Source organism: Podarcis pityusensis, assembly GCF_964106645.2.
Source record: "Podarcis pityusensis genome assembly, chromosome: 8".
Taxonomy (NCBI): Eukaryota; Metazoa; Chordata; class Lepidosauria; order Squamata; family Lacertidae; genus Podarcis; species Podarcis pityusensis.
In genome coordinates this window covers 31789651-31817126 of record NC_138033.1, presented here as the reverse complement: position 1 = coordinate 31817126, position 27476 = coordinate 31789651, and the positions used below count along the sequence as shown (strand labels likewise).

The 27476-nt window shown below is 41.5% G+C and overlaps 1 protein-coding gene across 9 annotated transcripts; it reads left to right on the top strand.

Annotated features, from left to right (window-relative positions):
* The first annotated feature begins 347 nt into the window (after positions 1 to 347).
* Positions 348 to 27236, top strand: SPOCD1 (SPOC domain containing 1). 9 transcript variants are annotated; one of them, XM_081019597.1, is made up of 16 exons: positions 348 to 467; positions 1381 to 2899; positions 3923 to 3976; positions 7101 to 7205; positions 7884 to 8036; positions 10268 to 10370; positions 13219 to 13354; positions 13722 to 13881; positions 14257 to 14373; positions 14804 to 14929; positions 15582 to 15699; positions 15992 to 16133; positions 17649 to 17802; positions 20500 to 20589; positions 23224 to 23410; positions 25196 to 27236. In XM_081019597.1, the coding sequence occupies exons 2-16, from the start codon at positions 1598 to 1600 to the stop codon at positions 25990 to 25992; spliced, it is 3744 nt and encodes a 1247-aa protein (XP_080875723.1). In that variant the 5' UTR covers positions 348 to 467; positions 1381 to 1597; the 3' UTR covers positions 25993 to 27236. The 9 variants fall into 9 exon arrangements, with proteins under 9 accessions (XP_080875723.1, XP_080875721.1, XP_080875726.1 ...); XM_081019595.1 differs by having other exon boundaries at positions 352 to 482; XM_081019594.1 differs by having other exon boundaries at positions 404 to 792.
* The last annotated feature ends 240 nt before the right edge of the window (positions 27237 to 27476 follow it).

The following is a 27476-nucleotide window of genomic DNA, read 5'->3' as shown; positions in this document are numbered from 1 at the left end:
ATTTTTTAAAATGCTGAATTATTTATTAATAGTTTTAAACTGTTTTTACTGATAATTTGCGCTTATGTCCCGGAGACGGGCGGGTGCCAACACGCACGTTGATCATTTTGTGTTACTCTTTTTTGTAAACCACTTTCGGAGGCAGGGAGGAATCCGCTCCGAAGGGGGGGGTGACCCCCATTTTTAAACGCTCCTGCTGCTTTTCCCAGGCTTTTTGCCCAGGCAGGCCCCGCCCACACACCTCTTAACAGCCGGCCAACGGCCTTTCGTTTTCAAACCCCAAGCCTCGCCTCCTCCTCTTTGTGACGTGCGTCTAGGCAAAGAATCTGCAAGTTTCCCGCTTGATCCAAGGTCACGTGGCGCAGATTCCTATTTATCCCCGCCCCGTCTTGGCGTCGTGCTGGCGTGGGCGGCGCTGCAGGTGGAGCGCGAGGAGGCGTAGGAGGGAGCCAGCGCCCGGGAAAGAGGCTCGTGTGGCAATCGTTAAGGGAGAAGCGCGTGCTTGTTGACTCTCTGCATTTTCCCTCCCCCTCCCCCCAATTGTTCTTCCCCATCCTGCGCCTGTTTGGCACACCCGTCTCGTTTTTTTGAATCGTTTGTGAGGAAGGGAGAGGGGTGTTCTAGAATCGATAGGAGAGACGGTGGTCAGCTCTGGAGGGAAATTGGAGTTATGAAGAGCTCTTTAGGTTCCAAGCCAGCCTATCCTCTTCCCAGAACAATATATATTATTTTACAACGGTGGAAGTCTGGGCAGCTTTTAAAAGCAAAAGTAGTTTAAACCTGCCTTTCTGGGTATGCTGGCCTTTCAAAGTAGCTTACAAGACACTTAAACACATGGAAATTATTTAAATAGGGGAAAACGTAGGTGTGTATGTGTATATTGTATACACACACACTGTGTGTGTGTGTGTATGTGATATATATATATATATATATATATATGCAACACAATTCTGCCAAACAGGCTCGAGTAAGAATGCTTTCATTAGTGTGGTTTTTTTAAGTGATGAGGCTGTACCTATATTCCTGTGGAGGGAGTTTCAAAGAGTGTACGATGGTGATATTAGTTGTTAGGCTGATATGAACATGTATTCTATGTGGATAGTAGCATCACAACATCTGGCAAGAGGGAACACCTCTGGATATGCTGGGCTTATCTGTTAATGTGAACATGTACATTCTGCACATGTGTGGCTTCTGCAGAGCATGTGCAAAGCTGATTTTTAAAAATGTTACTTTTGGTTCAGCCTATATATTTTGAGCGTGCATAGGGTACATTAGTCTTTAGAGACATTGGGGGGGGGGATTAGGAGGCAGAGCTGATGCTGTGCCTTACACCACACCACTACCATAATTAAAACCTTTTCTTTCCTACCACAGTTTGCAGCATTTCCCGAAATAGGCAGGTTGCAGTCAAGGTGGAGAAAACAACATGGGTCAATGAGCACCTTGCAGGAAAAGAACAGTACAAGCAACAGTTAGCTCTTACTCTGAAAGACATTGCAGATAAGGTCTCAGAAAGGAATCTGTACCATCTGAAAAAATCTCACACAGACTGTTGGCCTCTGAAACTTTGTCAGAACCTTGGCCAAGCAGAATGAAAGGTATAGCAACAAAATTAACAAAGCCTTGCTATGTGCTTTTGAAAGATACCAACCAGCAAAGAAAACAAAAACATTGTTTAATGCATCTGAATCCAAAGAAATTGCCACAGAAAATGCAAAACAAAAGGAAGGACGGTATTTATGAAAAACTAAGGGTTGCCCTGTTTGACTTGTTGGATAAAAATTGTACTAAAAAGCTAAAGACATCCCCCAAGATTAAGAATGCTGGGGGACAACTGGAATATGAAAAAGTGAACAAGGTGGAAAGTAGCTTGGAACTCGACACCTCTGTTCAAGTGCTAAGTTCTGGAGAATCAGACCCTGGGGAAACAAATAATGATTTTGGCATTAAAGCTGAAAGAGCAAAATCTACAGATATATCTGCCCTATGTGATGAAGGTATTTTTGCAAGATTTTCTTCTAAGGAATCATGCCATGATAATTCCGTTATCCATCATTGTCATGAAGAAGAAATTGAAAAAGAGAAAGAGTGTTTAGATACTTCTCCAATTCATGAGACGCAGTATCAAGAGTATCAAGATATGGACACATTACCTAGCTTTTTAGGAGAAACATCAGTCAGTGATACTAGTCAAAATCTGATAGCTACTTTTCATACAGAAGCTTTACAGACTCACAAAATTTATTCCTGTTTTTCATCTGAAAATTCATTTAGTGAAACCAAGGTCTCCAAAATATCCAGAAGAATGGGCGCTTCTTCTCCTCTGTCGCCTGATACAACTGTTAAGAAAGGAGACATATGTCAGGCAAACTCTGAATTTGAACCTAACTTTGTTTCAGGGGTCAATCTTAAATTAGACTTGAAGGACACAGTTTCTGACATAATGAAAAGTGAGATGTCCATAGGAGAAAGAATTGTTTCAGATTCTATGGATGCATCGGCTGAAGAATTTCTCAGAGAACAAGTGGGTGTGGAAGAACATGAGACTCTAAACCCAAACAATACCTTGTCTGGGAACATGAATATGGATAGTTGCTGGTTTCTTCTGAAAATTGATGAAGTTATAGATCAGGAAGATTCTGTGTGTGCCACAGATGAAGAAAACAATTTCAGAGACCTGGAGTGTGGAGATGTTATTTTAGATCATGGTCTTGACTTTCCACAGTTGGAGAGCAAGTCAGGGTATCAGTCATTCACAGATGGCACTGCAGTTATCAAGCTCAGTGAGAAAAGAAGAATATCAAGTGATCACCAAGAGGACTTGGATGGCGAGATCAACAATGTAGAAGAAAGTGTGAATACTCAACCAGCCGAAGAAAACAGTCCTGTGCAGGTGTGGTTGTAGTAGTATGTTCACTGTAGGCTGGTGCAAACACTACTGTAGTTAAGGGACCAAGAGTAAGCCAATTAGGATAGCATATTCCCTCCCCCTATTCCACATGCTTTTTATTGTAAATTCTTCCTACCTGGCCTTAGCAGCCGTTAAGTAATACCCATGTTTGTCATATGTATCTTACCTTTACATCCCAGACAGGAAGCTCAAAGAGGCTGGCAGTCTTGGTAAAACGTATCAGTTAAAATAGTCTAAAAATTTAAGTCCCAAATAACCTGCCTTCCCACTTCACCAGTGATTTCTAATTAGCTTCAAACCTAATATAGAATAGGGAAAATCTGTGGACTGTTTTAAAAATTATTGTAAACAACTTATGTCATTAGCGGGATTGACATAAAAATGTGCAGTTACAATTTAAAGGGGATACAAAAGGAAAATTTAGTAAACAGGTTTGAATTGGATATGCAGGGGTAAAAGATACACCATAAGTAACAGCAGAAAGGGGGGAGGGGGTCATTAAGATTTGGCACGTTGACTGTAAACTTAGTCAAAATATTTGTAAAATGGAAAAATAAAAAATAATTTAAAAAATTCTAATTAGTTTCAAATCTTGGTGAAGTAGAAAACCTGAATATTTGTATTTTTTTAAAAATGGGATTTGTTATTTTATCCTATCAAAGTTTCAGGACTATTTATAACATAAAAATATCATGTACGAAAACTGGCCCTAAAATGAGACCTCTACAGTATTCCATGATAAAAGCCCTAGCCAATCCCGCCAGAGTAAGAAATGTAATTCCTCCTGTCGTACTTGGCAAGCTTCAGAGAACACTTGTACATGCTTTAAAAATTATCTGGATTTTGAACACTGATGGTTGGAAAGGTGTTCTTTGTTGATCTTGATGGGAAACAGTGAGTGTGGGGGACGGGTGATCTGTTAGATATTTCTCTTAATCAGCCAACTAAAAAACAGATTGCTTTTAAAAGTTGGTTTATAATTGGTGTGTTCTCTTTCTGTCCAAGGAGGAAGAAAGCCTGCGACCACATCAATCTCACGGTGTAAAAATGGTCTTTTACGTATGTCATCTTCTTACTGTCCTCATTGCTTTATGGTTATGGTTTGGTGAGGATTAAGTAATCTAATTTTAATGCAGTATTTGAACTCTAGGCTTTACCATCTTATTTCTCAAGTTGCAGTATGCAACATAGCTCCTTTAAATTTAATAAAGAGGTAGGATATACCACTACAGCACTGGGATAGAAATAAGCTAACTGATTAATTATCCCCTTGAATAACCATTAATTACCTACCGTAGATGCCTTGTTCCAGGTTAAAACTGGCCAGCTTTAGGGTGCTAATTGTAATTTAAGATTGCAGTCTTCTCAGAAGTCCCATTAAATTGGGAGTAAGTAGGGCTAGGACTGCAGCTTCAATTATTAGCCCTTTGGGCATGTTAACATCAGGAGGGCTGTAGCTCAGCATGCAGGTCCAATGTTTGTTTAATTTCATTTCATGAAATGTACCACGTGATTATAAAAAAAGGTCAAAGTGGTTTCATGTGTGGCATCGCCAAGTAGGGCTGAGAATGTCCCTATGAGAGCCTATGCCAACCATTGTAGGCAGCACTAAGCTAGATTGACATTTCTTCCAGTGTTCTCTGGAAATACAGCAGATAAAAGATTGTGAGGTTATCAGGCTTGACGTGAAGAGTCATATTCCCCTGAATCACACCAACGCCTAAAGCTGGGCCTGTTCTCTGAAAGTTAATAAGTAGTTCTGTCTCAGTGTTCTGAACTACATAGGCATTTGGTTATGTACACAACTCTACGAATTTGTAAACTGATGCAGATTAACTTTGAGCTTGTGATGGCCACTTAAAATTTGATAATGGGGCAGTTTGCACAGCACTACTTTTGAACCCCAGTGTGTATTTGTGATGGCCTGCGGAGCAGTCTGCTGCTGCTTCATCTTGTGGATGTACTGAATAGACAGGTGTAAATCAGCTGTCGCACACGGAGGTTAATCTGCGCCAGCTTAGAGTAATTACTTGCAACCCAGCCTCTCCCTGCAGCTATATTTGTGACTATCTTGTAGATGTGTCTGTGCTAGAGCCAGCTCATATGTAGGACTATTTGATTTGTCCTACCAACAGCCAAATGGAAGGGAGAGGAAAGCAAGAAGCTACAGACTTTCCAAGAGGATCAGTTTTGTAATTATGAAGTGAAATGAGGGGTGAAAATGATCCTAATCATCACAATGAGTTGACAAATACCAGTATTGCAGAACAGAGGAATCAGATTCTTCTAGTGGACTCTTCTTCCCTTGAGATTTGTCTCTGGGATGTTGAGATACCACACGTTTTCATCTCTCTTCTTTCTCTAATTTTATCTTTCTGTATGTGGATTTTTGCCCTCTTGCGTCTCTGCCCCCCTAGGGCTTGCGTGGCTGTTGGTTGCAGCAGGCCTGGCTATAAGCTTCCCCTAGCAAATGGTACCTCTGGGGCTGGCCAGGGGGTGCTGGTTGCCAGGAACTGAGACGGCCTTGGAGTAAGCTAGCAAGTGGGTGAGGGAGCCCAGCCAGCCAGTCCACTAGTCCTTGCTGTGGGGAATAGATAGACAAGTGGGGAGTGAAGAGGCACCTCTCTTTGGGGCAAAGGGTAAAGGACTGTGGACTCTGCAGGCAAGGGGTGACATAATTTGGCTTCTGAGGCTTGGAGCGCATTTCCTCACAGGGAAGCCGCAGAAAGAATGTAGTTGGTCAAGGGAGCTGCGGTCCCCAAAAGGTTGAAAACCTCTGCTTTAGATAGTTGGCACTTCTGAAATTAGAAGTGGTTCAGTGTGGGACGGCCAGGCACTGACTCGATGAATTGACCACTCGTATCCTTGTGCTTTTGGTTGAAGCCTTGCTTTTCCATGATTGGCTGGAAGTGGAATTAGAATGGTAGTTCTACACAGTACTTCATGTAACTCAAGCAATGTCTATTCCTAACACCAAGATCTTCTTATAATGTTGAGTACTGTTTAGCAAAGGTACACATCAACATTAATTAAACACTTACACCCTCTGACTCTAATATTGTTCCTTTGAGGTAACAGAAGATGCAAGGAAGATTTTTAAAATTTAAGGTGTAAAGTTCTGAAAAGTCTTAATGGAACTTTGCAACCATTTGCTTGTGCAGCGTTGGGCCTGATGTCATCACATGATGATAGTGAGGCTGACTTGAGATCTAGCAGGTCAAGTCAGGTCAAGTCAGCCCTTCCCCATTCCCATAATGCCCTGTTTTAGGGTTTTATGCAAGCTGCCACTTGAGGTGGAGGGGATCCCACTTGCATCACTTTCACCTAACAGGCAAATTGGGAGCTCTGTTACCTGTGGAGTGACACCTCTTAAACCGGCTCCTCCCCAGCCCAATGCAGAGGGGGTTGTGATTACAGTGTTAGTTGATTAATCAATGAGTTTCAGTTTATAATTTGTGAGACTGCTAGTGAAGGGCACATGTGCTTATTAACTGGTAGAAAAATGGATATGATCAACAGTTTTTTCAGGTTGCAGTCACTGGGGAAGTAAGCTCCACTGAATACAATGGGATTTGCTTCTGAATAGGATTCTGCTGCATATTGATTGACAGCTGCCTTTTGTTGCTAAGATGATCTTTTCTACATAACACTAAAACTTTCCTCAACCTTTCTTTTTACTATAATGACAAAGTGACTTAAATAAGGAACTGTCCATAATTTTAAAAAATAAAATAAAATTGTGTGACCATGTAAATATTAATGTGAGGTAGCAAGTAGAGTCACATTAAACTGAGTGTACAGTCTGTCCACTTTAGATTTTGCATCTGCATTACAGATACAAAAAAGGGCAAAAAACACTATAAGAGCCCCTCTTGTCCTGCTGCTTTATTAATGTCCAAAGAGAAATCAGAGAAGAGGCATTTGTAATTGAAATGAGCGCTTTGATCAGTTTATTATACCTACATTACAAACCCAAATGTGTCAATTAATGCCTTTTAGCCTCATGTATGAATTCCTGTTCCTGGATCCAATAAAGCAGAAAGCTTAGCTGCCAAATATAGATCCATTTTAGGATCATGGTGGAATTTACGACAGTTCCCACTCCTCCCCCATACTCTCCTAGTCTTATATTTAAAACTATTTTCTGTTTGATTCTATTTGTTCTATAATTTACTTCTTTTAGGAATTGTCTGGGTCAACAGTCAAAGTCCTTGGAACTCAGACTCGCAGTGATGAAATGTTCACTTTGGGGAAGCTCATAGAACTGGAGGATTCATCAGATGACGAGGTGCACATTACTAGATCCCATTCAGTATATATTTCCCATTACATTGCAGCATGATGAAATAACTGAGTAGAATGATTAGCAGCTGACAGCAATAAAGGTTAAGATAGTTGAGGAAGCTCCTTTTTAATGAAGATGATTGGATAGGAGTTTGCAATAAGTTTCAGGCCTCTTTCTGCTTCGTAGTGATGTCAAGAGCTTATTAATTTGTTGGAAGCCGAACTTGTCTCTGGTGCCAGTCATGCTGCAGAGGCTGTGTGAAAGGAGAATGTGACTGATACCTCTCAGCACTGAGCTGGCTAAAGGGAGTATTTGTTCATCCATCCCTTTGTTCATTGTTGCGTTTTTTAAATCTTGCCTCTGGTGTCAAGTGGATTGCCTTGTTGAAAAATCCAGCAAAGCAAATGTCATGCAACAAAAATATCCCCTTTTTAAACTTCCTTTCTTGCTATCCTTGCTGCTGAAATATTATTATTATTCACTGAAATCTGCATGCAGCCATTCAGTCATAGATCTCAGGGAAGTTCACAACACAAAAACACAATATAAAACCCACAAAATAAGTAATATAAATAAGAACAAAAACAAACCAAGTATCTTCCCAGCAGTTTTAAAAGGGTATCAGATATTAATCAACCAAAGGTTTGATTGAAGAGGAATGTTTTTGTCTGGCATCTAAAGGTGTATAATGAAGGGGCCAGCCATATCTCCCGGGGGAGAGCATTCCACAAAATGGAGAGCCACAACCGAAAAGGCCTGTTCTCATGTTGCTACCCTCTGGATCTCATGAAGGAGGCACAGGAAGAAGGTCCTCAGATGATGATCTCGGTTTGGGTAGGTTCATCTGGAGAAAGGTAGTTCTTGGGATATTGTGGTTCTGAGCCATTTAAGGCTTTATAGGTCAAAACCAGCACTTTGAATTGGACCCAGAAGCTAATTGGCAGTCAGTGCTGAAACCATCTTGCCCCAGTGAGCAACCTGGTCGCCAGATTCTGCACCAGCTGAAGTTTCTGAATCATCGTCAGAAGCAGCCCCATGTATCGCACACATTGCAGTAATCCAGGCTAGAGGTTATCAGAGCATAGACAACAAAATGTAGGCTAAGTGGAAGGGAAGGATCACAAGGGGAGAAACCCATCTCTGCACTTCTCCCCCTTAGAAACTTACAAACCATTCAGAGTGGAAAGCTATAGACCAGCAATATTACTGACAGATTGATTTAGGAATGCCAAGAAAGGCACCAAGTTGTCAATTCCTATCATAGACAGAAGGTATCCTGTTGGTGAGATGGGTAAAGAGAACATGAAGTATTGTACCATTTCTATTTTGTCAGTTTGATTACCGTATTTTTTGTTCTATAAGACGCACCAGACCACAAGACGCACCTAGTTTTTGGAGGAGCAAAACAAGAAAAAAAATATTCTGAATCTCAGAAGCCAGAACAGCAAGAGGGATCACTACGCAGTGAAAGCAGCAATCCCTCTTGCTGTTCTGGCTTCTGGGATAGCTGCGCAGCCTGCATTCACTCCATAAGACGCACACACATTTCCCCTTACTTTTTAGGAGGGAAAAAGTGAGTCTTATAAAGCAAAAAATACGGTACTTATTTGTGCAGCACTCACACTGCTTTATCTGAAAAGAGAAATTTAACATAATGAGCAGATCAAGAATCCATTTATTTTCAATTTTTAATTAAGAGAATTTCAGTTTCACAGAAGAAAGTGAAAAAAGAAAAAGAAGAAAAAAGTGCAAAGAAGAATAAAAAGAATAAAAAATTTACACCCATACCCACTGTAGATATATAGAGTAGGTATAGCAGACTAAATAATAAGAATAAGAATAAGAATAAGAATAAGAATTTATTTATACCCCGCCCTCCTCGGCCAGAGCCAGCTAACACCAATAAAATTACAGTAAAAACATAATAGAAAAAAACTAATTTAAAATCCAGGTTAAAATGCAATTTAAAATGCAGCCTCATTTTAAACATAGCCCATAGATCAGAAACCATAAGGGGAGGGAAACAAGGGTCAGACTGAGTCCAAACCAAAGGCCAGGCGGAACAGCTCTGTCTTACAGGCCCTGCGGAAAGATGTCAGGTCCCACAGGGCCCTAGTCTCTTGTGACAGAGCGTTCCACCAAGTTGGGGCCAGTACTGAAAAGGCCCTGGCCCTAGTTGCGACCAATCTAACTACCTTGCGACCTGGGACCTCCAAAATGTTGTCATTTGTGGACCTTAAGGTCCACGGGGCATACCAGGAGAGGCAGTCCTGTGGGTCCTAGGCTGCATAGGGCTTTAAAGGTCAAAACCAACACCTTAAACCTGACCCTTTACTCCACCGGGTAAAGCACTGGATGAATGTGATCCCACAGCAAGGGCCCCGTAGGGGACCTCGCCGCGGCATTCTGCACCCGCTGGAGTTTTTAGGTCAGCTTCAAGGGCAGCCCCGCGTAGAGCGAGTTACAATAATCAAGCCTGGAGGTGACCGTTGCATGGATCACTGTGGCCAGATCAGGGCGAGAAAGGTAAGGGACCAACTGCTTAATATGGCGGAGATGGAAAAATGCCACCTTTGCTGTGGCTGCAACCTGCGCCTTCATGGAAAGGGAGGCGTCAAAGGTTACACCCAAGCTCTTTACAGAAGGCGCTGGCACTAATTGAGCCCCCGCAATATAATCAGTTACACTTGCATTTTTCTATAGATATGTAAGTACTGTTATTGTCATAATATATATATGATTGTTGATAGCCTACTATATCCTGTATAAATTATTTCCAAATGCCAATATATTTCTCCAAATGAAGTCTGTGTCAATAAGCAATCCATTCATATGTTGTGAGCGCTGTCATGTCTTCAATCCATCAATTAAAGGGGACCATGTCTTTATTCTTTCCAGTTCATCAATACCAGTCATGGCCATGGTTAGGGCTCATAGAAGAAATCCGTTTATGGCTATTCAGCAAAAGGTCTCTTACTTTATCAATTTTTCCTGATTAAAGGTCCAAAGAAACCAGTAACTTAGTTCCATTTTTCTTCCAACCATCCTCACTGCAATTCCCACAGCACAAGGAAAGCCAAGGCAACTGTGCTCTTCTGCTACCAAATAGTAAAAATGAAGGGAAGCTGTATTCAGAAACTGTCATTCAGCACAAGCCTTTGAATTTAGGTAAGTTGCTGCTTATTTACTGAACATGTATGGCTTTTAGCCATCAGTCCCCATGGGTGGGCAAAAGGTAAAATTGACAGGTAGACATCTGGGCGCTTTACAGAAGATCCATAAATTCCAACTAAAAATAATTCTCTATCATGGCTGGGCTTTTGCTAGTTGCATATCGGTTTCTGTGTTCCTCTTGTAAAATTTGAATATTGATTTGTTAACAATGTATATAAGAGTTCTTGTTCATATACCTGATTTGCCACGACACAGATACAGATATATATTTCTATATGCAGATTATTCTAGTGTGTGGCTTTTGAGACACAGTAGATAATTGACTCGGTACACTCAGCCACAATTTTACGCCTGACTGGTTGGTGGATATTGGAGTTATCAAATGGAGATATAGCAAAAATACAGAATAGCAGAATAGAGCTCACAAGGCTGAAGTCTTCCCTCTCACCAGTGTTACAAATAATGTATGAATGAATGACGAAGACACAGATCTATGGAGAATAAAAGCTATGTAGCCAGGATGTCTTACGTTTGCCCTCCACTGTCAGAGGCAGTATGCCTCTGAATGCTACTGGTTGGAAATCGCATGAGGCGAATGCAGTTGCACTCAGGCCTGCGACTTCCCATAGGACCTTTGGTCTGATCCATTGGGGCTCATAGGTAATAAAGGTAAGGGTGAGGGACCCCTGGACAGTTAAATCCAGTCAAAGGCGATTATGGGGTGCAGCGCTCATCTCACTTTCAGGCCGAGGGAGCCGGCGTTTGTCCACAGATAGCTTTCCGGGTCATGTGACCAGCATGACTAAATCGCTTCTGGCGCAACGGAACACCGTGACGGAAACCAGAGCGCACGGAAATGCTGTTTACCTTCCTGCCGCAGCGGTACCTATTTATCTGCTTGCACTAGTGTGCTTTCAAACTGCTAGGTTGGCAGGAGGGGGCTCATGGTATCACTGTGCACAGTGCTTTATGTGGTATAAAGCTGTGTACACGACATGTATTTAAAAAAACAACTTCCCCAAAGAATCCTGAGTACTGCAGTTGTAGCAGAGAGCTGCAGTTCCCAACACCCTTAAACTACAGTTCTCTGGATTTTTTGGGGGGTGGGGTGGGAAAGTCATGTCCTTTAAATGTGCATTAAATAGATGCTTTATATGCAGGCCAAGAGGATAGGGCCCTGCAATCATAACTTCTAGAAGGGTCCCTATCCCTGCTCAGTTAGAGCTCACTAGCTACAGATTTGTGTGTTCTACTTCTATATAGCTCAAACATTTCAGTAACCAGTTCAATACTGAAATGGTATTTGATAAACCCCAGGATATTTTCAGACTGATGAAGGGCTTGTTGAGTCCATGAGGTGTTACAAAACCACCTGTTGGTGTCCTAGAGTCAGAAGGTTTTCTCAGGGCAGAATGTTCTTTTCTTTTTTAAAAAGCAGCCACTGAAAAATGCTTATAGTACACCTTGTCTGAAGCAGTTAAGGGTTGTGTGCTCAAATAGTTTCAGCTCTGATGCTTTTCCAAGTGTAGAGAAAGCTGTTGGCAGTGTGGCTTCCCTGGGGAAGGAACTGTGAAGAGGGCAAGTTCTTTATTTCTTGAACGTTTTATCACAGCACTGGCAGTAACCAAAGCAAGCCCATCATGGGTACCAAACTGTTGAGAGTCCTGCTATGCCCAGAACAACAACTGCTATGACACATTGTGGCTCACACTTTTTTTCATTCTGTGGATATTTTAAAATTTACTCTAGGACTGAGGCTAGTACTTTGGAGGGCAAATAAACTCAAATTTTGATTTTAAAATGCTGCAGTACAGCAGCTGGAGTACATTAGGCAAATTAGACAGTGTTGATAAAAAAACCACTGAATTTGCATTTTTGCTGTGGTAGCAAAATGTTCCTTTTTATCCCTCGGTGGTTCCAAGTACTGTGGAATGAAAGCAACAGCATTTCACAACATCTTCACAGCTCTAGACTCCAGGGTCTGCTCATGCTGGCTACTCCCCCCTCCTTTTTATAGGCTATATCAATGAATGTTCAGATGTTAAAAATGGGGAAGTGCTCATGTAGCTGACCATCATGCAGTCATCTTGTAGCGTCTCAGTGGCAACAGGTGTTACCTTGAGGGTGAATTGCATTTAACCAGCAATACCAAGGTGTTGTATAAAACAAGCACAGCCTGGGGCAGCAGTGGGGGGAAATAATATTTGCGCCTTGAAACAAAATTGTGGGGCCATTACTCCCCAAAAAGAATTGTTTATACAAGTTTTAATTATGTAGTACTATGATATATTTTGCTTTTGGCTGCTGATTACTAGAGAGCAGTCTTCAGCTGGGAGAAGAAAATGAGTGTTGGCTGTTTTGAGTGCATGTGTGTTTCTCACTTCTGTAACTGAGAATGTAGCCATTGATTTTTCAGAAAAGCTTAACCCCTTAAACAGATGGGGAACAATTTTTGTTCCATTCTAGGCAAAGTTCTGAAGGCCACATGCCAGTGGTAGGTGGAGTCGGAGGCAAAACTGGGCAGAGCAACAAATAGAAATTTTACCTTTGTACTGTAGACTACTTTCTCCACACACACACACAAACACCTCCATCAAGAAAAACAAGGGGCGCATAGTTCAAGCACACCAGGCAAAAATGCTCTTGCTTTAAAGTAAGGCCAGTGATGGGTGTGGTCTGGAGAGTTCAAAGGGTCATACAGAGAGCTCTTTTGGCCCCCATGCCTGAGGTTCCATACCCCTGCCTTAAAAGCAGGCAGTACTGAGTCTTCATATAATTTCTGTTCTGTAAGTTCCTTTGGGAGAATGTTGGAAGATCTGAAAGTTCTTTCTCTTGTTCTAAGATGATGATAGGACAAAGAAGAACAAGAGACGCCAGGGACCTAGCAAGGCACCAGCTCCAGTTCACAGTTCTCAGCTGACTCAGGAACAAAGTCGTCATAAGGTTGTGGATGCCTTGAGGGAAGCTCTTTTGAAAAGGTAAAAATGCCTGGACGTCTCAGTCTACACAGGAAAGGAACTTATGTATGATTCTTGATTGTAAGGTGGTAAAGGTAATCTGAAACATTTGTAGCATTATTCTTTTTATCCCACCATTCCTTCAAAAAGTACAAGACATGATACATATCATGATATCCCATGATATCCTCAAAATGGCCCAAGTCAATAACTAGCAGTTATACCACACTAGCATTACACATTTATCTGTTGCATTGAGATGTTGTGGACTCTGGGCTTGGCCCACTGACCAGTTTATTTGTGAAAGTGCAGGCATGTTTGCAGATCAGCCCTTGTGTGGATGCCCTGTCTAGGTAAATCAACACATTCCTTGCCTTCTGTGTTTCAGGTTGGATGATTTGCCTGACCTGTGTGTACAGAAAAAAACAGTCGTGAAGATAGCAAAGAAAGTGGAGCAGGAGATTTTCAAACGGTTTTGCTGTGTTGAACAAAACTACAAGAACAAGTACCGCAGTCTGCTCTTCAACTTAAAATCTGCAGAAAACCAGGTCAGAAAAACAAAATGAAAAAGCACACAAAACTCTTTATTTGCCTCATGATATTTTTAATGGGCAGTGTGATTCTCCTTATTACGCAAAGATTGTAAATCGCGGTGAAAGATAGACATTTCCCCCCCTATGTTTTGTTGACTTGTACCCTTCGTTACACTTGTCATCCAGTAATCTTTATTCCCTCTCTAGGGTTGAAAGATGTGTCTGGCCATCACTGTTATTTTTTAAATTGGCTGTGCTAGTAAGATATCCTTCACTATGCAAAATGGCTCACTCTCTCAGCCTTTTTTTAAACAACCTGCAAAAGTTGCTTTATTGTTATTCTAATAAATAGTCTTTCTAATGAGGATTGTTTGTTTCACTTTATTTCAGTACCTCTTCCGCAAATTAATACTTGGGGAGATTACCCCCAAGAGACTAGTTCAGATGAGCTCCTTTGAGATGGCACCCCCGGAACTAGCAGAGTGGAGAGCCAAAGAGAACAAACGTGTAAGTAATCATTTTATGCCCAGGAAAAGGCAAAGCAGAGCGAATCAGTTTCCAGCTTGGACCCCGAAGTTGTTTCAGAGTCAGCAGCTTGCTCTATGCTTATCTGACGGCAATTTACTTACTAGAGAAAAATACGTCCTAATAGAAGCCCAGCGGTGGGACATGTTTGGCTTTATTTTTCCATGTGTATCCTAGCTTTAGGACTCTTTCACACATACGTGGTGGCAAACCTGTGCCACTGAGTGTATGCTTCAGGTCATAGTCAACCCTGGTTCCATAACAAGTGTATGTGTATGATACAATCTTGGTAAACACATGTTTATTGCATTTGTGCATTATATATCAAGTGTAAGCCCAAAAGCATTATATGTGAAGTGCCCCCCTCAAATGCATATTTAGAGCAATGCCTACATCACTGTGCTGTTTGCAGGCGCTGGAAATAATAGAGAGAGAGGAACAAGAAGCACCAAGGTGTTGCTCTGCAAAATTCAACCACAAAGGAATTGTAGAGATAGAGAGAGAAGCAGAAGAGGACTTGATGTTCCAAGAAATATTTGTGAGTAGATAGCGATGTTCAGACAAGCACAACCAACTGAGCATATACTGTGCAAATCATTTCATGCTCAAGGAAAAATATATAGGTGCCTGAGATCAACCAGATTGCATGAAGCAGGCATTTGAGCTGCATGTGATGAATTTCTGACACAGGTTTCTGTGCAGATTGTTGGGTAGTAGAGAACTACTTAACAGTGCCAGTGCCTTGAGTCCAAGCAGGTGCAGCAAAAACAGAGCCTAAATGTGGCCCTAGACTTTTCCCTGCTCGTCATTAAAATTTCCTGTAATCACTATAAAAGAAGAGCAATGGGTTGCACTTGCTTGTACTACGGAACCTGCGTAGGGACCCTGGGGGTGCAGGTCTGAAAAGTAATGGTGCACCTCACACTACAGTCCCTTCGACTTTTTGTTAGTGAGTTTGATTATGCTTTCAGTAGTGCTTTGGTCAGAGCCTGTTCTGGATAGGATCAGAGAGCCGCATAATTTGCCAGATGCTGTAAAGGAGTCAACATTAGCTCTTACAAGTGCTGCAAACTTTTAATCCCCCCCCCCCGATTAATTGACTATTGAGTTGTTTAACTAATGAGACTAATTGTAGTCAGTGAAACCAAAAGTTAAGGGCACAGTAACTTGCCACCTTGCATTATTTTTAGGGATCACAGTCAGCCAAAGAGGTGAACCATAGTTCTGAGATTCCTAGAGTATCTGTGAGAGACCCAGATGATGTTCAGCGGAATTGTTCTGAGGATCCTAACTATCTTAGTTGTTTTGGTAAGTTACCAAACTTGTTAACATTCTGCAGCAAAAAGAGGGATTGCTTTTTTGGACCACCGAATTAAAGATTCCAGCCATTCTTTATAAGACTGACCTTCTGAGTTTGTGAGTTTTTATTTATTATTTCTTCAAATACAAAACTCCAAAGTCAATCTTCAAATCCAAGCGGCAGTAGAAAAATCTTGGGCCTGCCAATTAAATTTGACAACGGAGAAAAAGGATTCTTGAAAATTGATTCAGAATCTTTTAATGTGGGGGGAAAATAGCACTGTTCCTTCTGGCTTTCTAGGACAAATTACTGCCGGCGGTGAGCAGGGATTTAAGCCACCTACGTACAAGCACGCTTTAAAACAGAAAGCAAATGCCACCAAACATTGGCACCCAAGCACCATGTTCTCAGAGGAAGGAGAAAGGCCTCTTCATGTGGACAGGTCTGTATAATTCATACTTCTCAACCCCCAGAACTTTAATATTGAAGATAAACCCTATAAATAACGCAACACTTTTAAAAATGCGATACATTAAACCTTAAAAGAAATAAGTCAGTCTGAGATGTGTGAAGCTTTGTTCATTTGGTGGATATCAACACAGTTACTTTTAAGCTGTAGCAGTAACTCAGGCATGCATTGCCATTTTCCCTTCATACAAGGGTAAGAGGAAAATTTCCGTTGGATAGCCTTTTAGGTCCAAGAGAGAAATGAGATAATAAAGCACAGCACATCTAGATTTATAGGGGAAATGTGATTCTTACTCTTCTACCACCCATCCAACAGATAGAAGAAAAATTCTGAGACTTAGTCTGGTGTTTTTGGAACCTTTGTAGTTGTTGGCTGTCATATTTGGTATCAGTATGTCCTCTGTTATTGGCTGAGTTGTTGAGGAATAGTTCTGAACGTTCTGACTTAACAAAAATTTAAAAAACAATGATCCACAGAAACAGATGGCTTCCATTGCAACAACTTCCAGAGGGGTACTTTTGTTAGTCTCTTGAAAAGAAAAGAAAAAAAGCACTTTAAAGACTATTAAATTTATTATGGTGTTAGTTTTCATGGATTAGAGTCCACTTCATCAGATGCATTGCAATACCTCTCAGTTTGTATGTGTGTAAGGGGGCGGGGGAGTGAGGGAGTATAAAAACTGGAGTTCATTGGTAAGGAAGTACAAAAGTACAGCCTGTGCCAATTTAATTAGAGCTTAACTGTATGCAAACACTATGAAACATTACAACAATTGGTGATAACAGAATCTGCTTAGCATTGCTGAGTAAAATAACACCTGTAGTTGGACAGGAAACAATTGTCTCTATTCAGGCCCAAATGAACTAGAATCAAATTTCTTGATAAATTGTAACTCGGCCGTCTCATGTTGGGATTTCCCTTTGAAGTTCCTTTGTTCAGGGATAGCTACCTTAAGGTCCACAACAGAGTGTCCCAATAGCTTGAAATGTTCTTCCCCAGCCTTGCCGATCCCGCTTTGAATAGCCAATAGCTGCACTCTTTGGGATAGCTAGCAGTGAGAGGAGCAGGAGGAATAGCAGGCTCCATTTACCACATTCCTTTGTGTCTGTTTGGATTGGACCCAATAAAACAAGCAGTTGAGAAGAATGACATTTAAAAACAGTTTTAAAAACAATAAAACCAGAAGTTCAGTTCAGGGGAATGCTTGCGTAAACAGGTGTGTCTTCAAGAGCTGGCAGAATGCCAACATTAGAAGACATTTCCTAAGAGCTATTTGATGGTGGAACGTGCATCCGGAAGTGGCGAGTTCTTTTCTGAAGGTATTTAAGCAGAGTGGATAGCCATCTGTTCGGGATGTTGTAGTTGCAAGATCCTGTATTGCAGATCCTACATTGAGCCCCGGGGGTTGGACTAGATGGTCTTCGAGGTCTCTTCCAGTTCTACAATTCTGAACAGAACTGGATTTGCATATTTCCTCATCTCTTTTAGCCCCATCTCACCTCACATTCCAAAGAAACATCGACGAGTGGAGAAGCAGCCCAGGAACTCCGCCATCTGGGAAGGAGTCATTCACATGTTCAGTGTGAAGCAATTTGTGGCAAAAGCATATCCTGTTTCTGGATCCAGCTGTAATCTGTCACAGGTATGAGCAGTGGTGGCTGGTAACACTTTGACTTGGTAGTGCTGTGTCATAGTCCCGTTGCCAAGCAACAGCGTGCAGAGCTCGGTGGAGTGCGAGCCCAAACAAACAGGAAATAGGAGTCTTTGAGATGCACCTGGCAGAGTCAGCATACAAAGTCAAGTCCGTTCCAAGGGTTGGGCAAACAGCAATCCACATAGACAATCCAGAGGTTGGGGAATCAGATGATCACGAAGCCAAGGGTCCAGCTGGAGAGCAGGAAGCAGCAAGGTAGGGCCAGGAACCACAGGCTTTGTTTCCAGCCTCTGACTGCTGCTGAGAGCTCTGTTTAAGAAGGCTGGAGCCAGCTGGTTCTCATCAGTGCCTTCTCTGTGTCTTTGAAGGCTAATCAGCTGCAGGTGGAGTCACTCTGCCTTCTCCCCCTTCAGGCTGCTGTTCAGCAGGAGAAGCTGACTCCTGGCCCATGACAGGTTGCCGTTTTTAACCTCGCTTCATCACAATAGGACTCATACAACACTTATTTAAGAAAGTGTACCATTACAGATGTGCAGATTGCCACCGTCTCCTTGATGGAAAACACCCATTATTCTTTGCACATCTATGGACAGGGAAAGAGCTGCTAAGCAAGAGGACTCAAGAATCATTTTCAGACAATACTGACTGCATAGCTCTTATTTAGAAGTTAAGGCAGACCTCGCAGCATAAGTTTGTGAATTCGTGTATTGATTACAGCTACATATCCATTTCCAAAGAACCAAAGAAACATGCAAAAACTTTTAAAATGTGAGGAACACTTGCTTCCAGTTGCATGCAGTTATCCTCACCCCAAATCAATTTTAACTTTTCATTATCCAAAACACACTTTTTTCTAAATTAAAAGAATCCTTACCAACACCTGCTGCAGTTTTTAATGAATGAGTACAGGGAAATGGTTAATGCACAGTTCGTTGCAATACATACACAAGCTATCCACCATTCTCCCAGGAAATTCACAAAAATAAATGCAAAGTGACCAAATAAAAAAAATAGATATTTTTAAAGGAAAACGACTCACAATGTGCCCGCTATTGCTTGCTTGGTCGCTCTCTGGCAAAGCCACAAAACAAAATACTAAAATAAAAAGGCTCTTTTGGGGAAGGGAACATGTTAATTCTCTGGTTACTAAAGTCCAAGGGTTTTTTTGAGCAGGAACTTGGTTCCCTTACCTTTTTTAAATTAATTGATTTTTTTAGGGGGGGGGGGGGCTGAAACAGACATACACCCAATGCCTGAGCCAAAAATCCACCTATATCTGTAATCAACAAATTTGTGGCCATTTCTAATCCAGATCATTGTTTGCTTGAGTTTATTAATCACATCTTACATTTAACCACTGCCTGTATGTGTGTGGCACTGCGACTGGATCCCACATTAAACAAACAAACTAACAAAAACAAACAAACAGACAGACAGACAGACAGACAAGCTTTGTGTTGAGTTCCCCCACATTTTTTCCAGAAAAACGTACTGCTAAACCTATGAGGAGATCTGGTAGCCTTCAGGGAAATGGCTCTGAGTTTGCTCAGAACAGTTGTATGATTTGATAAGGCTGGAACAGACTAGGTCCTCTCTAGTCAATGTAGATTGCCTTCATAACAGGAAGGAGGGGAAACTGTTCAGCCAGGGCCCAAAAATCTAATATTGCAAGTTCACTTTATTTTTGGTAGTTTGTAAGTTTTCATGGCACTTTGTAAGTAATTGTCTCTTTCTCACATATTTGATAAATGGTGTAAAATTATTTTTGAACAACTGAATATTTTTCGCCAACGTGCTGTACGAGTGCTGTACGAGTTGCACTAGCAGGGCTCAAAAATTGGCAGTTCTCCTTGAGGAATATGGGAGGGACCTCTTTACTATCCAGTACTTTTGGATTAAGTGTGGCTAAGTGATACAGAGAGCAGATTGACCCGAGAAAAGCAGATGGATGGAAATATCTCCAGAACTTCTCTTGAGTTCAAATGGAAGCATAAAATGTGTGTGGGACAGGAAAGAATGGGTGGCTTTAAAATTGGGGAGGGGGGTCCTTTAAAAATGTGTTTGCCATTCTCTTTGGGAGGGTTGTGCCCCAGTAGTCCAAGTGTAAGAGCCTCTACTGGGTATGAGCAGGGCTAGTTTAGGTACAGCTCAATATCTCCACCCATTTAAGAACTTTCAGCAAGTTTGCCACTACTCTTATCAGAGCATCCCTTTTATTTTGCTTCTTGGGTGGGATGTCTGACCAAGTCCTAATAGCTCTGGAGGAGGGATAAGCAATTGCTAAATAAGCCTTACTGTCTCTGTTAGAGCAGCAGGGTAAAAAGAGAGGACAAAATAAGTTTTCTTTCTACTCTTCCCTGGTTAAGTTGAAACTGATATTCCAGGGATTCTGATATTGTGACAATAAGTCATAAAGCTGGTGTAGTGTACTAAGACAGTAAATTATGAGATGGAATATCCATGCTTCAAATCATATTCCTGCCATGAAAGTTTTAGGAAGCCTCCCTGCACTCCCCATCTTCAGTTAGGAGAGAACTGCTGCCCTTAAAACAGCCCTAGAAGGGTTGCTAAGATAATATTCATTCTAGATCTGTTTCCACTAGATCAGTGTACAAAATTCAATCACAGACATGTGGATTTCTCTTATGATAGTGATCTTCCTTTATGCTCTTGTGATTCATCCAGGCCTTACCACATCTTCTACAGGGAAGGGGCTGTATTCTCCCGGAGGATGTCTGGTCCTATCTAGACAGCATATGGCCAGCAAACAGCAAGGTATCTCTCTGAAAGGTTCTTATTTTAATCAGGCTCTGTTGCTTATTTGATACCACAGTTGACCTTGAAGGTTCCTACAGCCCCATCAGGAACATCCAATGCAGATTTGTGCCTCCTCAGGATCCTCCTTTGTAAAGAGTGGGATTTGGAGCCAAATTACATGTTACATAGCATCAGCTATGTAGCAGATTTTTTGCTTCTGTAATTACCATAGGTACCGTATTTTTTGCTCTATAAGACGCACCAGACCACAAGACGCACCTAGTTTTTGGAGGAGGAAAACAAGAAAAAAAATATTCTGAATCTCAGAAGCCAGAACAGCAAGAAGGATCGTTGCGCAATGAAAGCAGCAATCCCTCTTGCTGTTCTGGCTTCTGGGATAGCTGCGCAGCCTGCATTCACTCCATAAGACGCACACACATTCCCCCTTACTTTTTAGGAGGGAAAAAGTGAGTCTTATAGAGAAAAAAATACGGTAATTCTGCAGGTGCATGTGTGTGCCATCTGTATAGGGAAGGTAGCATAGATGCAGCTCTGAACAAAAGTTCTCTCATCCAGACTTTGCTTTTCTGCAGGTTGATATTTCCACTGAGTCCTTGGGTCCAGAGATATATCATTCAAGGATTGTAGTTTTGCTCTGAACTGTTTTAGGGCTGTAGCTTAATGACATTGTTTTAAGGTGTTTGTGTTAGGGCTGGGAGATATCTGGTTTTCAACATCGCGATATATCACCACCTAAGTGTTGTGATATACCAATATATCACAGTGTCTGAAATAAGGCTAGAACTATGTAGAGGTGAACAGTAAGGCTGGGCGATTTCTGCTTTTCAACTTTGTGATATATCACCAGCTAAACATTGCAATATACTGATAAATCATAATGTCTGAAATAACGATGGAGCTATGTAGAGGCATTGGCTGGTTTTACAGTTTTCGCCACATTGTGATTTTTGCATAGCGCGCGCGCGCACACACACACACGCACACACACTGTGATTCACAATATATTGTCAGGTCAAAAATGATAAAACCAGTATCATGATATGGTATTGAAACTGGTTTTGGATGATATATTGCATAGCCCTAACACACATCATGATTCATGACATATTGCCCGGTCAAAAACTATGAAACCAATATCACGTTATAGACTTCAAACTGGTTTTGGATGATATATCATCATATTGCCCAGCCCTAGTGTGTGTGTGTGTGTGTGTGTGTGTGTGTGTGTAAGTAAGTAAGTAACACCCAGTATACTGCAACACCAGATGCGCAGCATAAATCAAAGAACAGTATGAGCCCTTGTAGCTAGATTGGAAGGTGAATAACATTGTTCGTAGCAATCTAGGGCCTCCTGATAGTTACATCTGTAATTTCTGAGCTAAAGAATAAATTTAGTAATTACTTCTTGCCTTTCCTATACATGCAAATCTGTTTCATCACACAGATGGTGGTGGGGCATTTATAAGGAAAGAAAACCATAGAAGACATCTGAAAGCAGCCCTGTTTAGGGAAGCTTTTAATGTTTAATAAGTTATTGTATTTTAGTGTTCTGTTGGAAGCCGCCCAGAGTGGCTGGGGAAACCTAGCCGGATGGGTGGGGTATAAATCAATTATTATTGTTGTTATTATTATTTAAGTACAAGGATTTTATCTTACTATGTTGGTAGTTCCTAGTAAAAAAAAAATTATGTCAGCACCATCCAGAACTCTCTTCTGTTACGCTTTCCTGTTTCCAGAATTGTTGCAGTTGCAGATAGTAAAAGACCAGACTGTGGGCTGGAGTAGGTAGGGCTAACAAACACTTTCTGAGGAGGCAGGATCTTTCTTGAACGCCTGTCATCTTCCTGCCTTGATTAGGGAAGGTTCTTTCTCGGAGCCTCTTAATGGCTAGAAGTGAGCAATGTATACAAAAAACCAAAAGTACAAATAGAAAGAAAGAGAGAAAGAATGCAAAAACAGAAGCTTAATGTGGGAATAGAAGGGCTCAAAGCCTCACAGCCACTGGAAACTAAATGCATTCTTCTTCCCTCTTCGTCAGAGAGGCTGCAACTGGAGTGGACACCACTTGGGAACTCCCAGATATCTTGTGCAGCATCTGATGTCCCCCAACCCACCCCCAGTTGCTGCCAGATGTGGCAACCTAGAAGTTACCAACAACTATAAAGTGGTAGCAGGGAGCCAGATAGGATACTCATCCTCAGGCCCTGCCTTCTGGCTTTGAGTCAAACTGCAGCTAGAATCAGTCCAGCATGACCTAACCTTACAGGAGTGGATGTGATTTCCAGGCCCCGGACTTGATGAGCCATTCCCTGCTGCCACCCTTATTCTTGACTGAAGAAATTTTCCTCCCGACCTGACCTGATCTGTAGGGTTGCTTGAGGCCACAGTGGTGCACCAGCGGCAGTAAGTCAGACGGCAGAAGGGAGGTGTTAGGCTTTCTTCCAAAGGAGGTGTGAAAAGCTCTTCAGCCACAGAGCCCCGCCTGGCAGCTGTGTTGTGTGGGGCCCTCCCTGAGCTGAATGTCCTGATCCTTACAAGAAGAACAGGTGCTCAATAGGCAAAATGTTCCTTTTCATAGGATCTCTGTACTCCCTGATAATAGCTTTTCTTTTTCTTCCCATGTTTGCGCAGGAGATGGGAGTGATAAGATTCCACCCCAGCTTATCCAAAGGCTTCGACCCTTATAACACACTGTATTCCTACTTGAACAATAAACAAAGATATGGCATCGTGGACAGCAACCAGATGGAGATATTCATGGTGCCATTAGCAGCTTACCAGCCTGTGCCTTCTAAACTGCACGCATTTGGTGGTCCAGGTAGGAACTGGGAACAAATCTTTCTCCTTTTTCTTGAAGTTCATGGAAGTGGAATTGAATAATTATCATAGATATCTTTCTGGAAAATATACTTTGTGCCACATTAAGTCAATACTCAGATTTTCCTTTCCACTGTAAACTAATATGGCTATTCTACTACAATTTCTTTTCTGCATGAATTTTGTTTGTATAAGTAGTTTTGTTAGATTGGGGGTGGGGAAGACTGAGGAGGGAAGGACATGATAGAGGTTTATAAGATTATTTGTACCATGGCACAGAGAGGGTAAACAAAAGAGAAATTTTACTTCTCAGCATACAGAAGCTTGTAGAAATCTAATGACAGTGATAGGCAGAAGGTGTAAAGGCAAACAAGAGGACTTTTTTAAAAAAATGTTTTTTATTAAAGATTTTCTGGGGTTACAAAAATACATACATCATCTCTATTTTCAGATCATAAAGTTCTTTCTACAGATCAGTTATATTTGATGTGAAACTTTGATGTATACAGTATATAGTTGGGGGAGAAGAGAGTTGGGGAAAAAGCGGGGCGGGGAGAGAGAAGGGGCTAGTAAACTTTCATTTTTTCAGTCACGTGGGTAGGTTTTCTTTCCATTCATTTATTATTTTCATTGATTCGCCAGAGATAACATAGTGGATGGTGTGAAGAATGACATTTCCCTTGGAGTAACTCAGTGAAAAATACCCAGGCCATGTGCTAATGGCAAGAGTGCCAAGGCTTTGTATATTTGCTACCAAAACAAATCCAAATTTTGGAACTAGGAAACAGATGTTTAGCATATATTATTGCAAAATATCTGCCAGAGAATACAGGCCATGGAAAGAAAATAAGGAGTACACTGAAGGATTCTGGGGCTTCTGAGTCCACCCTAGATGTTGGCCCTGACTCCAGTATGCACATGGAGCTGGTTTGTGTAGCAAATTGGATCATTACTGATTTTGTGGAGCTGCCTGTACTCATTGAAACCGCTGTATGCACATTGGAGCTTCTGGAGTGATGCAGCTTCCCAGAGTTTGAAAATGAATCTTGAATGTTTGGCGTATGAGGCAGATATGTGTATGCCCCCCTGAGCAGAATCCTTCAATTGCTGGTCATCTTAAAAAGTCCACTTTTCTGAATCCCTCTGCCGTTGGCCTTTTTCATCATGTTATCTGATATGACTTTTGCATGCCTATTCTGAGACAGCACAAAATTTGATCATCTGGCTGGAGCAGGATATTAAAATGTATTTGTTGACATTTGGAAGTGGTGGTATTCTTTTATTTCTCATTGCAAAGCGCTAGGGAATCATGTGTCCATTTATCAAGAATGCTATTTCCTAGGACTGATGTGAGGGAATGAAAAGAGGCAGGCAGGGCAGTGGGAAGCACCAAATTGATTGAAGTGATTCCATCATGTAAATGAAGTTTCATAATAAGGATTATTCTACTACATCACTTCGGTCTGTGTCTGGTGTTAAACCCTTAGACACACACCATAAATTTTACATTTTCTAAAGCAGTACACGTCTGCTTTTTTCTAAACAGGTTAGATGATTGCTAGTGTGTTTAAGGACTTGATTTTTTAAATTTATTGAATGATTTGCCCCTCCCCCCAGTTTGCTTTTAAAATGTCAGGGTGCATACTGCAGTCAAATTATTGTAGTTTTCCGTTAGCTAAGGCACCTGTTTTAAGAACAGCTGAGATTCTCATGCTTTTGTCCTTGGGTTCTCACTAGAGTTACAGAAACATGTCATTTTGTTTATTTGCTTTCTTTCTTTCCATAGGGCTTGAGCCATGCCACCCTTCTTTGTTGCTGGGACTAATTCTGCCCAAGAGAACATGTACAGGCAGTTTGGAAACAATATCTAATCCTTTACCAAAAGCCAGGAGAAAGAATATCACTTTAAAGGACAGCGCTGGAGCGGATAGCTTTTCTCTTCCACAAGTGGACACTTGCCAGACATGGCCACCACAACAATTGTCCATAGATAGCCTTCTCTGTGGAAATGAGGGGCCCCTGCTAGTCCTTCCAAGACAAGAGCCTTTAGCAGCTGATGCTGTCTTTGTTCACCCTGAAGAGCTTGGTGGAGAGACATTTCATAGAGATCCTTCCTCTTTGCGGCATGAAGAGGCAGGAAATGAAGCCAACCACTTTCCTGTAGGTGATACTCTCCAGTCACTAAGTAGTTCTTCTTGGGCAGTGGAACAGTGGAGCAACTTGAGTCTGGGAATCTTGGGAGCACAGCCACATCAGGACAGGGATCATGTGCAGCTCTGTGGTGATGCTGATCAATCACATATCTGGAAGACTATTGAGCTTCTTTTGTCTTCTGAGCCTGTGTGCCCAGATCAACATGAAGCAGATGGAGCAAACATAATAGATTCCTCATTCTTACAGAGCATCCTTTGTTCTGATGCTTTGCCACCTTGTGAAGTGTCACAGGTTCTATCTTCGCCCCAGATTCCTTGCATTGCATATGTTGCTGGAGAACCCAACTCATTGTTGCAGGAAACTTTATCCCTCATCCAGCAGGTTGAGTCCCATCTTCAGACCCAGGGGCCTAATACACAGATGCCCTAAGAGCCTTGTGGCCCTCAAGGACTAAGCTGTAGTTGTTTAAAAACAAAATGCAAAGAAAGGGAAAGGTGGCTTTAAAGATTGTAGTGAGGCATGGCAATGCAATTAAGAATTTATCTCAGGGAAAAAGCGGGGGGGGGGGCTGGGGCTGGGGAAGGAAACCTAATATTGGATTTGTGCTTTTACTTTTCCAATTTTTTAAATATATATTTGCTTTTGTTGTTGTTGTTCATGACTCTCATAATCCTTGTCCTCTGGCAAGATTTGATCAATATTCAGAATGTGCTCATGGTGAAAAAGACATTATGACCACTGGTGATGATTTTGCAAGAGGTGAATACTGATGACCAATTTTACTAAGCATTCACATAACAATTTTGGTAAGTCAGTCAGCTGTATTGTCCTGCCAATGAGAATCTTGCCATGCTTCTGTACCTGGCCAGAAAACTGGAGAACCAGTGGGAGAGATAATGTGATCTTCACCTCTTGTTAGGGTGATGATACCACATGGACTGGTTTGCAAAGTAATGTTTGCACACCACTTGTTAAAGGGCCACCTCTATTTTCCTGGAAAGCTTTCTTGCTACCAAATTGGATGCAACAGTCACAGGTCAATGTATTGAGACTTGGATCTCTGCCAACCATATTGTAAACAGCAGGTGGGAATTCTAATGGCAACAACAACAGCATTCAGGTAGGGGGAAATCACATTGGGGAACAGACTGTGTAAGCTTCAAGTGGTGAAAGGTTTATCACCCTCCGTTACCCTTCAAATTGGACTCCCTCGTTTCTAAATGATCAGAGCAGATCTGGGTTTTAAAATAATGCATTTGCCACTGTGGTTCATCTTGATTGGTTCTGTAAATGGTGTGAGCCTTGGCATGCAAAATCTCAAACTGTCTGTGGCAAAGCTGATTGGCACACCACAAGCACATTTTCAGTATAGCCTGAAAACAAGCATTCTCCAGTATGACCATGCAAATTCATGCTTAATAACTTCCTGAACAAAAGGGTTTGATGGTGAGAGATACAAGTGAATAAAGTTCCACTATTTCTGGGGTTTTTTTGAAATTAGATGTGGTTGTGTGGGGTAAGAGAGAGTGACCCTAGTGGTAAAAAAACTGATGTTATAAGATGAAAGTTGGGTTGGTACTGGTGTTAATTGCACACAGAATGCTAGCATGACAGATTTTTCTGTTTTTCTGTTAAGCTGTTCATAGCAATAAAAGCTTTGTTAATTGTTATAAGAGGAATTGTCTAGATGTATTGTGTATGAAGAGGTTCAAGATAGATCCAAAGCTTCATTGAGGTGGCAAAAAGTTACTAAACTTAGTTTTCCAACAACCTGTATCCTGCAGAGTTGGTTGATAGCATTATGCTAGTAAAATGCAATAGGACCACAAGATTGGGAAGGGATATCTGATCCAGAGTCTTCTTTTTAGCAGCAGGCCTCTCCATCCCCTCCAAAATCAGCTTGAAAGCAAATG